Raw genomic sequence first — 16,242 nt, 5'->3', positions numbered from 1 at the left:
TATATATAGTCCTGGGATGCTTATCTTTCAATTGTGCCCATAAATAATAACCAATATATTCATGGTGTCCCTCATTTCATGAAGGTTTCTTTTATGTATTTTTAATTTCATATTCTTTGTGTGACCTCTTTCCTCTACTTTATCTTTGAGGCTTGCTAAAGTTTCTTCTACTTGACCCATTCTATTTGTAAGATGTTCCCCTGAGTTTTCTAATTGCATCATTAAGATTTAAAATTCTGCCTTCATTTCAGCTTGAGCTCTCTTGAATATTCCTATCTCTCTATTGAATGCATTTTTTAAATCCTGGGTTGTCTTCATTATTTCCATCAGTTTTATGATTGTGTTTTCGTGAGCATCACTGAAGCATTTATTCTCTTTAAAATTATTGTGTTTTTTCTTCTCTAAACACCACCAATTCTGTGGTGAAATCCATAATTTCTGTGTTAAGAATGTCTGTGATCTGGGGTTGATTCTCATTTGAGAACATTTTATAGGACTGGTGGGTTTGCATGGGGAAGATGCTGCCTTCATCTTTCATATTGCTTGTATTGTTTTCCATGGGAACTGGGTGTATAGACTTCTTTTGTTGATTCTGTGTCTGATGTGGACACGGCAGGCTGGCACAAAGGACAGAATGTGTGGGAATGGCTAGAACGGACAGTGGATATGGTGTGGGAGGAATGGATCAGGGGATAGGAGGGGTTTAAGTGTGGGGGTCTCTACAACCACCACAGCCAGCAGAGTAAGAACCCACAGGAGGGAAGAAGGGAGTCTGACCCTGAGTAGTTTATTTGGGGCATACTTAAGCAAAGCACAATTTGGTGAAAAAATTCCTGGTGATAAGTTAATCCCCTGGGCAAATAAAGCACAAGACAAGACTACACCAAGACTCTTTGTAAAGAACAAGTGACATCATGGGTTCTATAGATTGACAAGCTCATGATATGGGTCTGGTAGAGGATCCGGTGTGATCTTCGATACACAGATAGCTCAAAGACCACCAGGCTGTTAACCCCATTGTTTCCCGGCCTCCTGGGTGGGTAACTGGTAATGCCTCCGTCTCTTTGAAGGGACAAGCCTGTGTGTTTAGCATTCCCGGTTTTCTAGAGCTTATCTGTGAGCATAAGGGCTCTGTGCCTCCCACAGCTGGAAAGGGTCTGACGTGTGTGCAGATGTGCGTGCTGGCCTAAGCTGGAGGTTGATGGCAGTGGAAGTGGAGCTCACCAGAATACACCAGGGCAATGGTGTGGAGCCCAGGCTAGACCCGAGGAAGGGGAGGTATGCATAGAGTAGGAACAGAAGGACCCACCAGGCTAGACCTCATTAAGGATGGTCAAGACAGGGCTGGGCCTGGATATTTGATATTGAATGGAAAGGGTGAAGTCATGGGTTCCAGTGGGGGCAAGGACAGAATATTCTTCTGCATTTTTTGAGAGAGGGCATCACTATTCTGTAGCCCTGGCTGTCCTGGAACTCATCATATAAACCAGGCTGGCCTCAAACTCACAGAGGTCCATGTAGTTCTGCCTCATAAGGGCTGGGATTAAAGACCTGTACCACTCCACTTGACTAAAGACAGAGCTTTTTCAAGGAAATTTTCTGTTATTGTTATTTTGCTGGAATGTGTGTTTTCCCGTTCTTTTGCTTTTACCATTAAAATAACTTAAATTTTCATTTTGTGTGTTGAGGTGTTTTGCCTACAGGTATGTATGTGTATCACGGGTGTCCAGTGACCACAGAGTCCAGAGGAGGATATCAGGTTCTCTGGAGCTGGAGTGACAGATGGTAGTGAGATGTCCTGTAGATGCTGGGCCCTAACCTGGATCCTCTGCAAGAGCAGCTGTGCCTGTCACCTCTCAGCCAGCTCTCCAGATTCTCCCTACTAATTTAAAATTTTAATTTTGTTTTCTCTGCTATTTTTTCCTTCAAAAAAAAAAAACTTTTACTAGTTACCCAATTTCTGCTCCACCAACTTGAAGTCTTTCCTTTCCTACATCTTTCTTTCTTTCTTTTTTTCTTTCTCTCTTCTTTCTTTCTTTCTTCTTTATTTTTGGACCTTAAATTTTTCTTCTTTATTTTTCCCATTTTTTTCTTTTAATTTCTTCATTTTCCACATTAACTTTACTTTTAACATTTTGGGTAATTCTACAATGTTTTTAGTCAATTCTTTCATTATATTAGTGTTCTTCTTCTTTAGTTTTTCCTCACTTTTACAAGCTTTGCTTTTATTTGTAGTGATTTTTGTTTGCCTTCTTCTTCCTCAGTGATATCTGCAATCCCAGCTCAACAGGTTGAAGACATGAGATACACATACCATTGGTTGACAATTATTATATCACAAGAACCAAGACGAACAATTGCTCTTTATTATTTAATAACATAAGTGACTGGTGTCTGTGGAATCTAACAATGCAGCTTTACTTAATGTTGAAAAGCTTCCTTGCCTCTTGAATTTTTTTAGCATCAGGCGGAGGCTTTCTCTGGCTGCCAGGCTGCAGGAACTTCTTCACATTGGGCAGGCTGCTGATTCTGCTCTTCAGGGCCTGTAATCCAGAAAACACAACCTTGAGAGTCAGAACTACTAAAGTACACAGTCCAAAACAAATGAGCCCCGAGAACACAATCAACTGCATCCTTGCAACAGGTCTAGTGTAGACATGAGAAAAACGACAAATAAATGAGCTAGAAACCATAGCTCAGCATAATTTCTTTAAGACCTCCTTTGACCTCGAATTGCCTTCTCTTCAGGTCCCTGGACACACACTGAGATGTAGTTTGGTGATACAGAGCACAGAGCACCGTGCCTCTCAGGTGTAAAACAGAGACTAGCAAAGAAAAGTAAAGACATGAATAACTGACTTGGAACTGGGGGCAGAAAATATCAAAGTCTGATCAGGAGCAACTCACAGTCAGTTTTCACACTGGAGATAATGATTGGGTCACAGCGGGGGAGGGTGGGTCGGACACATCATGGTGGGGACCATGGAGAAGAAGGCACAGTGCTGAGGAGTCAGAGCTGAGGAAAGGGTCAGCATGACAGAGACCTGCTCAAACACTGAGTGTGCAGAGACAGACCACATGAGATGGAAGATGAAGGCCAGAAGCAGCCTGCAAGGAACAGGGGTCCAAGGAGAGAGCTGTGGGGTCCTGTGTCTTTATCAATGGAAAAATATATTCTTGGGATACCAGCCTCAAATCTCCATTTTGAAAAGTTTATCATATTGCCTGAAACACTAATAGTGAGTGTTTAACAGCTCAGTATGGAAGCTGAAATGTGGCCCTTCAGGAGCGCACAAGCCACCATTATATTTTCAGAGTCATGCGTGTGTGGCTGCCTCTCTGAGGTGGTCTCACCTTCAGCAGGGGAAAAGAGTCCAGAAGGCTGGAGTCAAGCTCTTCAACATAGAGGAGAACTTCCAGCAGGTGAATGTCCACCCTGGTCAGCCTGTTGCCAACAAGGTAGTCTTGTCCATGGCTCTTCAAGACCTGCCATATTAAAGGAGACAGATTATGAGCATACAGGGTTGAGGTGTGGCCACTACTTCTTCCCAAGTCTCTCAAAGGAGTCTCTGACTCTTCCTGGCAGGTATACAACTGCAGACACAGGCCTATGATGCAAGAGGCAGCATGAGAATCAGGCACGCGACCTCCTCTCTAAAGCTCAGTGACCTTTCTCTGTCATTGCACTTCCCATGGCCTTCACACCGCCACCTATGTACATTTCCCACATGGGATAAGGGCTTAGCCCCTTGCACATCATGGCTCCTTCCCTTAGTTTGAAATGACAGAGCACCGGAAGTTCAGGACATTCCTCTCCCTGTCCTGTCTGTTCAGTCCCGTGGGCAGAGGCCTCATCTGCAGGGAACATCAGTCACCAGAGAACACCCTGTGTCTGTGCTCTCCTGTGTCTGCTCCCCTCAGTTCTCTGGAATCTGAAATACACCTGGCTGAACTACAATACATCTTTCCTGTACAGCATCGGCTCTGACTCCCAACCTTCACTGCGTCATGACTGACAGGGCTGAATTGTACAGGGGGAACTGAGTCAGAGTCTCTAAGTATCTTTGTAGAGACGAGCATGCCAACAGCATATGGGGCTAATCTTCCTATCTGATTTTGGCTATTTATTTAATGTTGCGGGAGGTCCTTCTGCCCCTCCAACCAATAGCTGCTGTGATACCAGCCCATTGGGGCGTGGCCTCTCTCCCTTTAAAAAAGCGGCTATTTCCTCTGCTCGCTCTCTTCACTTCCTGCTCCGCCGGAGACTAGACTCCCTTCCTGGTTGTGCAGATGGCTGTTGTCTGGGACGGTGATCTGTAAGTTTTCCCCTTTAAATAAATAACACCCTATTAATCATAACTCCAAACTGGTGTGGCCTTGTTCATGACTTACGCCTTCAATTTAACATTTATTTCAACATTTCTGGTTGTGAGAAGATTTAATATGTCTTAGTTGCAGTTTATGATATTTACTTAAATATCCCAGCAATATGAAAGTCACAGATAACCTAAAGGACAAGCACTGGCTACAGCATGAGCTACAAGTAAAGAAGAATTAAAATGCTTTGTGGTCACCTTATCACAGTGTACACATCTACAGAGAAAAAATATAATGACCACATTCAGAAACAAAGAAAGCCAGGCATGGTGGCACACACATTTAATTCAAGCACTCAAGATGCTGAGGCAGGTGGATCTCTGGGAGCTTGAGGCCAGTCCACAGAGAGAGTTCCAGAAGAGCTGGAACTATAAAATACAACAATTCTCTTGTAAAGAAGAAGAAAAAAAAGGAAGGAAAGAAGAAAACCTAAAACTACAAAAGGAAGCATCAAAACTTCTCAGTACAGAGCTCACTGTGTGCCTGGAGTTCATGATTCACGCACCAGAGATGATTCAACCTGTGAGGCCTGGACATTGCGTCCTATGAGACAGGGCCTTGACTCCAGAGGGCTGTGTTGGACCCGGATGGCTCCTAAATCCCTCCCTGCTTCCACAGAGCAGAGGCAGCTGTGAGGGAACTTTCAGTCAATTATAAATGGGGTCATAGTCAGGTCTCTGACTAATGTTTAGAATGTCCTTATCCTGTAGGATCATAGCTTTTTGTTTGGTTTGGTTTGGTTTGGTTTTTGAGACAGGGTTTCTCTGTAGCTTTGGAGCCTGTCCTGGAACTATTTATTGTATTCCAGGCTGGCCTCACAGCAGTCCGCCTGTCTCTGCCTCCCAAGTGCTGGGATTAAAGGGGTGTGCCACCACCACCAGGTGTTCACAGGCCATTTTTATACAGCATCCTATGAGCAGGGAGCTGCAAGGGAGGCTCATTGAAGGTCACTGAGGCAGCACCCTGTCCTTCCCAACCTCTGTCTTTCTCTTGTCCTGGTAACTCAGTGTCCCCAGACTTTAAACAACCTACTTACTTTTTCAAAGGCAGGCAAGTACCGGTTTTTAGTCTTCTCTTTTACCAAGGAGATCTTGGCTTCTATTTGGTCCGGGGGACATACGACCAATTGGATGATCATTTCAGTCAGATCTACAATCCCCTCTGTATACATGTCAATCCTGAAAGACAAAATTATCCATATGGTCAATAGTTTAAAGAAATTCACTATTTTATATTTTAATCTAAAAATACAAGAAATTTACACTGAAAAGTAGTTGCAAAGTTACTCACCTTTAATCAGTCATTATCTTTTCTATTTAATAGATATATTAACTTTCCCTATAGTACAGCTCTGATACACTTTTAGAATTTGCCAAACCCACACATGGTCCAACCCAAGGACAAAGGGTATCACTGGCCCATCTAGAGATGCAGTCATGATATACTTGGTGGCATCCCAGAAGAAAATCATCAAACTCTACAAAGGGCTCTCACTCTCTCCTATCTATCTATCTATCTATCTATCTATCTATCTATCTATCTATCTATCTATCTATCTAGCATCTATCTATCTTTGACATGATTTCTTCTCAACAATTATGCAGAGATTCTCAGAGCTAACAAGCTATCTCACAGATAAGCTGAAAACAGAGCCCTGGCTGAGCCCCAGCTGCGTCTCTGCGCATCTCTCATTCTGCTCAGGGGCATCTAGGTCAGTGTTAGATGTTCTCCACCCATTTGTCATAAAAGCTCAATCTCCAGCTGCATTCTGGCCATGGTAACATTTGTCAAGACGTGCCTATTTCTTCACTCATTTCAACCACAGCACCCACAGACACTTGCATCCCTTGTTCTAAACTGTATTTCACAAGGTGCTTTTGGGAGAGTTTCACTGTCACACTTCCACACACTTCTGGTTTTGGCTGTGCAAAGGTAGTATTCTGTGTTCCAATGCATCTGTCACATTCTAAAACTGCTGACACCCTCCGATGTTTTCAGCGTCTGATCCCCACTCCCTCTGACCCCAATCCTGCCACTGTGGCAGCTGCTGCAGGAGGACTGATTGCTTCCTTCTTATCCATGGGGAAATCAGAAACATTCATATGACCGGAGCCAGGAACATGTGCCCTGCAGTCTGCTCACTGAACATCATACAATGTTCACACCGTATTTTGTTTTGCTTCCCTCACCCCTTCATGTATGTTCATGGCTAAAATCATATACTATGCTCCTCTTTCATCTTTTATTGAATATCATGGCGGATCTACCATGAGAAAATTAAAAATAATGCTGCTACAAGCATTTCTATCCAAGAACTGTTATACCTGAGTCTCTGTTTCCCATGGACAAATGTTTCCTGCACTAGGATTCCTGGCTAGCATCATATTTAACTTTTGATCAACTGCAATACTTCTACGCAGTCGTTCATGACTGAAGGATTTTATCAAGCAGAGTGGGTCCCAGCAAGGGTGGTGCAGTCCATAGAAAAGCATTAGTGCTGAGTTAAATGATTCAGGAAAACCGGGTCCTTGCGAATCTAAGCCTCGTTGAGTTGGCTAGTCCATAGAACTGGCTGGGAATTCAAGTTTTTGCTCTCCATTATCCTATATATGGGACGTGGGAGGCAGTTCCTTCACCTTCCTTCCCTAGGACTCCTCCTCCATTCTCAAGCCCTGTGTCCTTCGCCTTAAACTGTTGGCTGAGGTCCAGCACTGAAGCCTTGGGCACCTGGAGTCATGGCTCCCCCATGCTCAGACACTTGGCCACTGTGTTTGCGATTCTGTCCCTGTGCTGTGCTGACAACATCATCCTCAGCTGTAGCCACACTCACCTGCATCCGCCCCATTTGTTCTTCCCTCTCCTCCATGGACTCTTCCATACTTGGCCTAAGTGAAACAACCAGCCTGCTCTAGACATAAACCCTGCCACCCTCTTGCTCATTCATGGAGGGACCCAAATTCTTCCTTTGTTTCCCCTTGGAGTAATAACAGGAAATACACCGTACAGGGCTCTCTCCTTCGCGTCCTTCCCATAGAGGTCGTATTTGGTGGCAATGTAGTTGAGAATGGCTCTGGTCTGTACCAGCTTCATTCCATCAATCTCCACCATGGGCACTTGCTGAAACATCAAACTCCCATCTGTGAAAGAAGAAAGGAAAAGGTCTTTGAGGTGTACAAGCCTCACTTCTCAGGAACACAAAACATGTATTGAAGTTTCTGAACACAAAGAGGGAAATAAATGACTGGTTCTCATTTCAAGCTGAACCCCATTTACTTTTAGCTTCTCTATCCTCTCTGTCTCAACCATTTTTCTTTGGGTTTGAGCTTCTGGAATCCATCTTTATTTCCTATCCAGACACAGATTATATTTCTAGTGCACGTTTTCATGTCAGTTCATGTCCCTGGATACATGTGGAAGATGAGGAGGGACAGCAGAGGGCCACCATGTATACAGAACTAAGTAGGGTATTGGAAAACATAATCATGTTCATGACATTAAGGTGATGCGTGACATTTTCTTATGCAGTGAGCCACCATGAGTTCTCCAGCCTGTTCTTATGGGTGATAGTGACTCGTCAGTAGCTATGATGAAAATGCTCAAGAAAATCATCCCAGCTGTTTTTCCTACTGTGATTTAATGAATGGCCATATACCTGTGTGGTTATTGGACCTTGTGGGTCTGATATAAGTCAGTGAGACGGAGCTTGAATGAAATTGCTCACTCTGATGCAGAAAGAGTGAGAGAACATTTATTTCCAAAGTCCTCAGACAAATTCTTGTAAAAATCTGCATCCCACTTTTATCACTGTCTCCATTTTCAGACCCTTCAAGGAGCCCCACCACCTCCATCACATCCCTCTACCATTCCTGACTGTTCCCACCCATCACCCGCCAACATCACCTTCTGGTAAACCTGCTAGTAGACACCACTTAGCGACACTTGATGTTACCTTTGATTAACTTTTCCATGTCTGCCGGGGCTTCTATAAACTTCTCTTCAAACTGAAAGCAGAAAAAGTGAATGCATTCTCATTAGCTCGTTCTGTATCACTGTAGACGTCTGAACTTGAGAGCGTCTTTTGTGGTAGTGTATCTGCTGAAGTTGAGACTCCCAGGAAATATGAAGTATCTGATCGTGACCACATGGAAATTCAGATTAAACCCATCAAGAAAAGGGTGTTGATTATAATAAAGCTCCTTATTCTTGTAGTGTTCCTCCTCCCTGACCCACCATGTTCATTCTTCAGACCTAAGAAGAGAGTGATCTCACTAGAGGACCAACATGGGGAGATTGAGGTTTTGGGCTCTCAGGAAAGCCAACTCTAATGAATATAGAAGAGAAGTTTCTATGTCTTCAAAATGGCCATTGCATAGACCCAAGATCACCTGAAGTTTGTTTTCTTCAAGATTTAGTATTGCTAATTTTAAGTGTGTTTTTGTGTGTGTGGTCTTGTTCATGGGAATACATCTATCTCGGAGGTCAGAGTTCATAGAGGCCAGAGGTTAGAGATTCCATTAGAGATGGAGTGATGGGCAGTTATTAACTCTCATGTATGGGAGCTGTGAGAATTAGAAGGTTGTCTGCATGTGCAATAAGGACTTTAGAAGCAAACCATTATTCTATCCCCACAGCAAGTTGCTTACATTGCAGGGCTGTGGTTCTGTTTCTAAAATATTTGTTTTGCTTATGAAAATTATATGTTTTTGGGTGAGGGTAACACATACCCAATGACTGTCTACTCTGGACTTTTATATGGGTTCCTGGGATCTGAACCCATGTGGCTTAATCTTTAGCCACCAGCCATCTCTCCAGCCATCTAGAGTAATTTAAACCACTTTGTTCCTTTCACAGTTTAAAGAAAATTTTCAGTCATGGAAGGTTGAAAATCAGCTTCTACCATGCGTGGTGAGACAGTTTGTGGACGATCCCATAACCCCACAGATTGGACTGACAGACAATGAAATGATGTCAACAATGTGCACAGCACTCAGAGAGGTGCAGGGAGTGGTAACAGTCATCACAGAGGTGGCTGAACTGTGATGGGCTTGGTGGGTGTGAGGGGGATGATGACAATGGCAGCCTGTGGGCACACTGAGCTGGAAGGTCTGAGCCAGGGTCTCTAGCAGCCTCTACCCACTGCCTTCTCAGTCACTATGGACACGGAAGAGGAAGGCTTATGCAGACGCCCAACCCCCCTCCTCGTGAGCTGAATCAACAGTCCTGTATTAGAACATCCCCTGAGCCACAGAGCTGGTGTACAGACACTGGCAACCAACTATTCATTTATTTAAAGAATCCTCATGGGCTGGCACTAGCATGTCTCTGTTCTTATGCCCTCCTTCATTCAGAAAGGATCAGCTGAAGCCCTGTTCCTTTAGGAATGGAGGTGGATTCCACAGCTGAGGGAAACACGTTGCCATGACTCTGAGGGAAAATACCAAAGCCGCCTTCACAGGACACCACTTTGTCTTTTAACCTACCCATTCGGCTCCTGTCTGAGGAGGACAAGATCTCAGGCAGCTTCCAGTACTTCCTGTCAGGAAATACCAACAGCTGAGCTCCCCTGGAGTGAGCTGGGAAGTGTTTTTCTCAGGGACACCTCTGAAGGGCAGACTAACATCTACCAGAATTTTCTGCTCTAAAGCTGGAAAAGCATTTAACCTCAGAAGTTTGCTTTCACACTCACTTGGACCACTCTCTCACACTTTAAAAGCTCACAGATGTGGGGCCACCTGAAGATGGCACCTCTGTTTTACATCCTACCTATGCCCTCCCGACCAGCCCTGCACCCAGCATTTGAAAGTCTCTACAAACCATTTACTGAGTGTGCTGGACTGTGGCAGGCGGTGTGTTTCTGTCTTCTGTGTCAGGCCTCCCATGTGTCCTGTCTATCTTTAACTTAACTCTATTGAACGTCTTTGTATAATTTAATTTCATAGTTTTTATTTTATAGGACTGCAGACCAGAAGCATGGGCACCCTCTGAGGCTAGAGTAATGGGCAGTTGTGTTCAGCCTATGTGGGTCCTCTGCAAGGACACCATGGGGTTTTGACCACGGAGCCATCACTTCAGTCTCCTGTCCCCTTGAAACCATTTTTATCATGGAAATTTCTGGTTCTACTCTGTAAAACTACACACAAGATGCAAAGATCCTCCACCTGTCAATCACCAGCTCCAATAGCCCCCAGGTAATGTCCACCAGGTTCATCTCTGTGCCCATCTTTTCTGTGACTCTGATTTTAATGTTAGACTTGAGGTGTCAAACGTCCCCATCACAAACACTTTACCATGAATATCCAAGTGTAAGTACTCTTTTTGAAAGAACAGTGTCAGACATAAAATCAAAATATCATACCATAACCTGCAATAAGCAATTAGTATTGTCTAATGATCAGAATTCAAATTTCTGTATGTCCTTTTTTGTAACTTTATTCAACTCAAATAACTATTTGATTCTCTCCTCTCAAAAAACATCTTTAGGGGCTGGAGAGATGGCTCAGTGGTTAAGAGCCCTGGCTGCTCTTCCAGAGGTCCTGAGTTCAATTCCCAGCAACCATATTGTGGCTCACTACCATCTGTAATAAGATCTGGTACAATCTTCTGGCATGTGGGCATACATGGAGGCAGAATGTTGTATACATAACAGATAAATAAATATTTTTTTTACAAAAAAGAAAGCATCTTTTAATATGAGTGTGTTCTTTGGTACAGAGCAAAGTAAATTTTTTATTTGTTCAAATCAGTCCATTTCCTTCTTAATACAAGATAACTATCATTTTTTGTGGGGTTGGTGTTCACATTTTTACTGAGGGAGCAACAGGAAAGGGGGCCTATTCCATCAGATCTACTTACGGGTTCTTCAACCATTCCAGGCTTAGCCCTGCCCTGAGGTCCTGGGCATGTTCCCATTATCCCCCACAGGCACTGGGTTTCTGTAGTGTGTGGCCTGGTTGATCAAGGTGGCATACGTAGTGTAAGGGTTGACTGAGGCATAATTATAGTCTTGGCAGAGTCATGGGCATCAAGACAACTACCATAACGTAAAACTGTATCCAAATTTCCTTGTGTGGAGCCTCTCAGCTTAGCTTAGAGAAGTATTTAGACTTGTATTAGGTCCCATTCCAGAAGAGCAATGCAAAACATACCTCCACCCCTGCTGCAGCCAGGAGCCACCTGATGCACTCCATCCTGCCCCTGGCATTCCAGTAGTGAAGCACGGGCTTCCCAGCCATGGCTGCAGCTATGGTTTCACTGTGAATGGAAAAGCAGAGATCAATCCCCGGGAGACTGCACTCTGGGATATGGTCAGTAATACAGCACTAGCGAAGGTCCATCTGCCTTCTTTTGCAGGGGCCCAGGAAGGTCTAATGACTAATTTCTCACCCGTCAATGAGCGCCAACCTGCAATTGCACCAAACAGGGCTCAGCTGGTCATGTGCCTTCACTTTGAGGACATAGACAGAGCATCCCGGACCTAGAGTGGTGAAGGACTGGGAGCCTGTTGAGCTTCAGAAAGCAGAGCCATCATGGAGGGGATGAGACAAAGTCCCTCCCCAGTCTTTTAGCTCTTGGGTTGCTCAGTTCAGAAGCTTTGATGGCTTCATGTCACCCTAGCTGTGCTAAATAAACCCTTGTTCTCCCCACAGGAGAAGGGCCCATCTCCTGGTTGCAGATCTGTTTCCCCCTGCTAGACTGGATCCTGTTCTATGGTCCAGAAGGCGGTAGTTGATGCATCAACTTCATATCACAGGGAGTCACTGCCTTTGGTGCACACCACATAACGGGCAGTTGATCATGTGAACTTCATGTAATCACCACAGAGTTTGCAGGTGAGGAGCTGCCTCTGTTTCCAGTCTACAGGAGAGATAGATGTCCAGATAGTCACGTGAGGAGGAAACCCTGCGAGTGCAGCTCAGTTCGTGCACAGGGAACCCACATACTGGGTCCTGCTGCTCAGTGGGCTGTAAGTCAACATCATTGATCATGGGGTCTTTCCTTTTGGTTTTTTGAGACAGGGTTTCTCTGGGTAGCCCTGGCAGTCCTGAGACTACTTCTTATATACCAGGCTGGCATCAAACTCACAGAGCTCAGGCTGCCTCTGCCTCCCAAGTGCTGGGATTAAAGGCATGCACCACCACCACCTGACCATGGGCAGTGTCTTTAATTTGTGATATGATAGGAAATTTCAGAGTCTGTATTTTAAAATGACTCTACATGTATATGAGTGTGTGTGCGCACGCACATTAGTGTGTGTATCTGTGTGCGCTTTAGTGTGTGTGTGTGTGCGTTGGTGTGTATGAGTGTGTGAATGTGTGTGTGCACTTTAGTGTGTGTGTGTGTGTACATTGGTGTGTGTGAGTGTGTATGTGTGTGTGTGTGGCTGTGTATAAGTGCCCATGGCTGAAGTGGCTAAGAAGGCTAGAAGAAGACATCAGGTCTCCAGGGCTGTGGGCTCCTCCCACCAGTTCAGCATCACCAGGCCTCAGCAACATTCTGACCCCGCAGACATCGACCTCCCTGCCCTCAGGTCACAGCTGCTTCTCTTGGGCACCTGGCAGTTTCCTACAGCACTGTATAATGCTCTGTTCTTTTTGTCTTTCTGTTTGCTTTTCTCTGTTTTCTCTGTGAACTCTCCTTTGCCCTGGAGAGTTCAATACTGGGGATTCACAGGGACTCTGAAATGCTGAGGCTTTCAGATCCCTCACCATACTGCAGAACCTCTAACCTCCCGGTTTTAGAGCTGCACACTGCCTCAGAGTACGCCGGTCTTCTCCAGATTAGTGATGAATGCTTTGAACCTTAGCATAGGGTTGGCCGCATAACGGCTGAGCATCAGAGTTTGGGTTTAACCTCGTTCCTCTACAGACTCATTTCTTTCTGCCATGTCTTCCTACAGAATATTAAACTGTTTTCTGGTCTCACATGCATTTCCTCATACACGCAGCTGTGATCACAGAAGAAATACACAAACAACCTTCTCTCTGGTGTACGATGCAAAGTTCAGTCTACATTCCTCGGACATTTCATGGTTCAATAGTTCAAGTTCACACTTTTTTTTTCATTCTCTTTCTTGGGATTACCATGTAAAAGCAGGTTGTGTTGTTTGTAATTAAATATTAAGATAGTAATAATGTAACAAATCCTAAGTATGAAACCTGCTGGTCTGCTATTTAAATCAGAATCATCAAAACAATCAGAATTCACAGGACACAAACAAATGTGATAGAAATCCAGACTGGGGAAGGAAGGGCTTTGGGAGGGAGGCCTGGGAGAGTCTGGGTGAATTCAAGTTCTCAAGTGAGAGGAATCTGCATGTTCTCAGTGAGACTGGAACACAATTAAAGAGAAGAACGTTATTGATCTCAGTTTTGCCTGAGAGCACAATCCAGGTCTACTCCTCACTGTCCTAAATCCCACGCCTTAAGATTCCCTTGTAAATATCTTAAACCCCACCCTTAAGTTCAATGCAGCTGGAGGAGGAAGGAAAGGACAGAAGAAGGGAAGAATGTTGACCAGGACAGAGGAAACAGGGAGAAATGAGGAAGAAGGAATGGAGGAGAGGAGGGAGGAGAGAAAGAGAGTAGCAGGGGAGGAGAAATAGCTTGCTACTCAACATTCATTAACAAAATAATTCATATGAACCAGAATCAAACACAGGTAAAGTCAGTGGTACTGAGCAATAAATATTATAAAGTATATGTTTTTATATATATATACATAAATATATGTACATATATGGAAATTACATAATAAAACCAGTTCCTTTGTACAATTAATGCATGCTAAAGAGAACAATGAAAAGCTGTTTTCCACTGATGCAGACATGGAACTAGTTACACAGGTTATAAGAGAGAGAACTGACCTAGTGAGAATCCAGACTTCCGCTCTGCTCAGCTCCTTAACTCCTGCCCCAGAAGAGTGTGGAAGCTACTTTAATAAGGCCAGCTTTCTCATCAAAGGGGTGGGGACCAATAGGGAGCAGCCACTCCTGTGGACTCACACAGGGTTCAAGATTGCAGAATTTCTTGATAGACTAGGAAGCTGACAAATCAGGGAGGGGCTCACAAGCCACCACCCTCTCCGGAAGATCTGGATCCTTGAGTGTTTTCATTGATTTAATGCTCCTGTGTCTCTAAGTGACCTCTGATGTGTGCTCCTGTGAACAACCCTAATGAAGCACGTTGCTCAGGACAGAAGAAACACGGGAGGGAGGACTGAGCTAGAAGCATGAATGGTGTCACAGAGTCAACCACGGAACCCTCATCTATGATAAGATGTGACTCACGTCTACTGAATTTGGGGAAAGTTTGTGAAGTAGCCTTAAATTACACAATTAACACATTGTCTCAAACTCAAGGCTAAGTTGAAGTTCAGGTTACAATGCCCCCTGCTTATTTCTGATGAGAATGCTAATATCCTGTAATAGAATATTTGTCTTAACCTTTGTCCTGTTTTAATCTAGAGCAGAAGGGCAGAAAGGAATTTCACAATTCACTCTTACCTTCACCTGGATAGCCATCAACACACTGTCCCAGCATGCTCTGGGACTCTGCATTTGTGCATCCCTGCAGTTCCTGCTGTGGGGAAGCTGTCATGTCACCATTAGCAATGGCATTACAAGACAGTGAGAATTACGGTTACTTCGTGCCAAGTTCAGACTCAGAACTCTTATCCACAAACAAGGGCATCTGTCACTGACTTCACTCACAGACCCACAAGTTCTCTTAGGATTTTAGTTATATATATTGGGTCATAGGTCTCTGGCTGTCAATCATTGCATGCTGACCTGGGTGGCTTCAGAGATGCATGTCACTGCCTGAGTCTGCACACCCTACAATGTCCAGGGCTGGCCCCTTTGTACCCTGGTGTGCACTGCTAATTTCTCCTCAGCTGTAGAATCCACTCCACTGCTCTACAAACAGCTGGCAAAGCAGCAGTGCTGCCCCCCAGGGTGATGCGCATGTGCACAGCACAGGGTCTCAAGTCTGTGTGTCAGTTACTTCCAGGGAAGAGCTGTGTCTGACATTGCTCATGAAGAGTCCAAGTCTCAGGAAGCAAGCTCCTGGCAGAGGAAGAAAACCTGTGGGGAAGGCGAGTGTCCCAGGAGGGCGCTGTGGAGACTTGCTGGGGAGAACTGGGAGATTGCAAGTGCACAGCAAGGGTTGAGTCAGGAGCTCTGCTCAGGGTTGCTCTTGCATTTAGCCCCAGTGCATGAACTGGCTTTTTGGATCCCATTTCCTATGGTAGAATTCCTTGCTCAGCTTGATCCAGGGGTAGAGGGGCTTGGTCCTGCTTCAACCTGATATGACAGACTTTGTAGACCCCCCATGGGAGGTCTTACCCTTTCTGAGGAGTGGATAGGGGTTGGGTGGTGGGTAGGTAAAGATGTAGTAGGAGAGGAGGGAGCGGGAAATATGGTTGATACATAAAAATGAAAAAAATTAAATAAAAATTTTAAAAGCAAACAAACAAAAACAGAAAACATAACAACAATAACAAATACTCTTTTTTTAAAAAAAATGCTGCAAGATCCCCACGGCAGTAGGCAGCAGAAATGCTGTAGGTCCCAAATGGTGGTGGCGGGCCTTTTGGCGGCAGACAGCGGGCCCTGGGAGCAGCCAGTCCCAGGCAAAGATGGCTGTTGGTCCCTGAGCAATGGCTGTTTCCAGGCAGGGAGACACATGGCGGGCGGGCAGAAGACAGAAACATGGATAGACGCGACAGGCAGGGTGAGGTTGAATGTTTTATTCAGGGGGTTATGGAGGAGGAAGGGTGAAGGGGGGGCAGGGGGACAGAGGGAGAGAGAGGGAGAGAGAGAGAGAGAGAGAGAGAGAGAGAGAGAGAGAGAGAGAGAGAGAGAGAGAG

The 16,242-nt window shown here is 44.7% G+C and overlaps 1 protein-coding gene across 4 annotated transcripts in view; it reads right to left on the bottom strand.

Moving 5' to 3' along the window:
• LOC126491101 (glutathione S-transferase A2) overlaps window positions 1–14,404 on the bottom strand; it is a 193,948-nt gene extending 179,544 nt beyond the window's left edge. The window contains exons 1-7 of one of the 4 annotated variants that reach the window (XM_050126516.1): window positions 14,240–14,404; window positions 11,523–11,628; window positions 8,327–8,378; window positions 7,382–7,514; window positions 5,414–5,555; window positions 3,355–3,486; window positions 2,346–2,543 (exon numbers count right to left, since the gene is read on the bottom strand). In XM_050126516.1, coding sequence (XP_049982473.1) covers window positions 2,418–2,543; window positions 3,355–3,486; window positions 5,414–5,555; window positions 7,382–7,514; window positions 8,327–8,378; window positions 11,523–11,609 — 672 coding nt within the window. In that variant the 5' untranslated portion in view covers window positions 11,610–11,628; window positions 14,240–14,404 and the 3' untranslated portion in view covers window positions 2,346–2,417. Of the gene's footprint in view, window positions 1–2,345; window positions 2,544–3,354; window positions 3,487–5,413; window positions 5,556–7,381; window positions 7,515–8,326; window positions 8,379–11,522; window positions 11,629–14,239 lie in introns of those variants that run through there. The other 3 variants (XM_050126603.1, XM_050126565.1, XM_050126587.1) reach the window with 3 other exon arrangements.
• Between the last annotated feature and the right edge of the window lie 1,838 nt (window positions 14,405–16,242).

Source organism: Alexandromys fortis, unplaced genomic scaffold, assembly GCF_014885135.2.
Source record: "Alexandromys fortis isolate MF-2015 unplaced genomic scaffold, M_Fortis_MF-2015_v1.1 scaffold_22, whole genome shotgun sequence".
NCBI classification, from domain to species: Eukaryota; Metazoa; Chordata; class Mammalia; order Rodentia; family Cricetidae; genus Alexandromys; species Alexandromys fortis.
The sequence above is the reverse complement of the archived record's forward strand: the minus strand, read 5'-3'. Positions and strand labels throughout refer to the sequence as shown.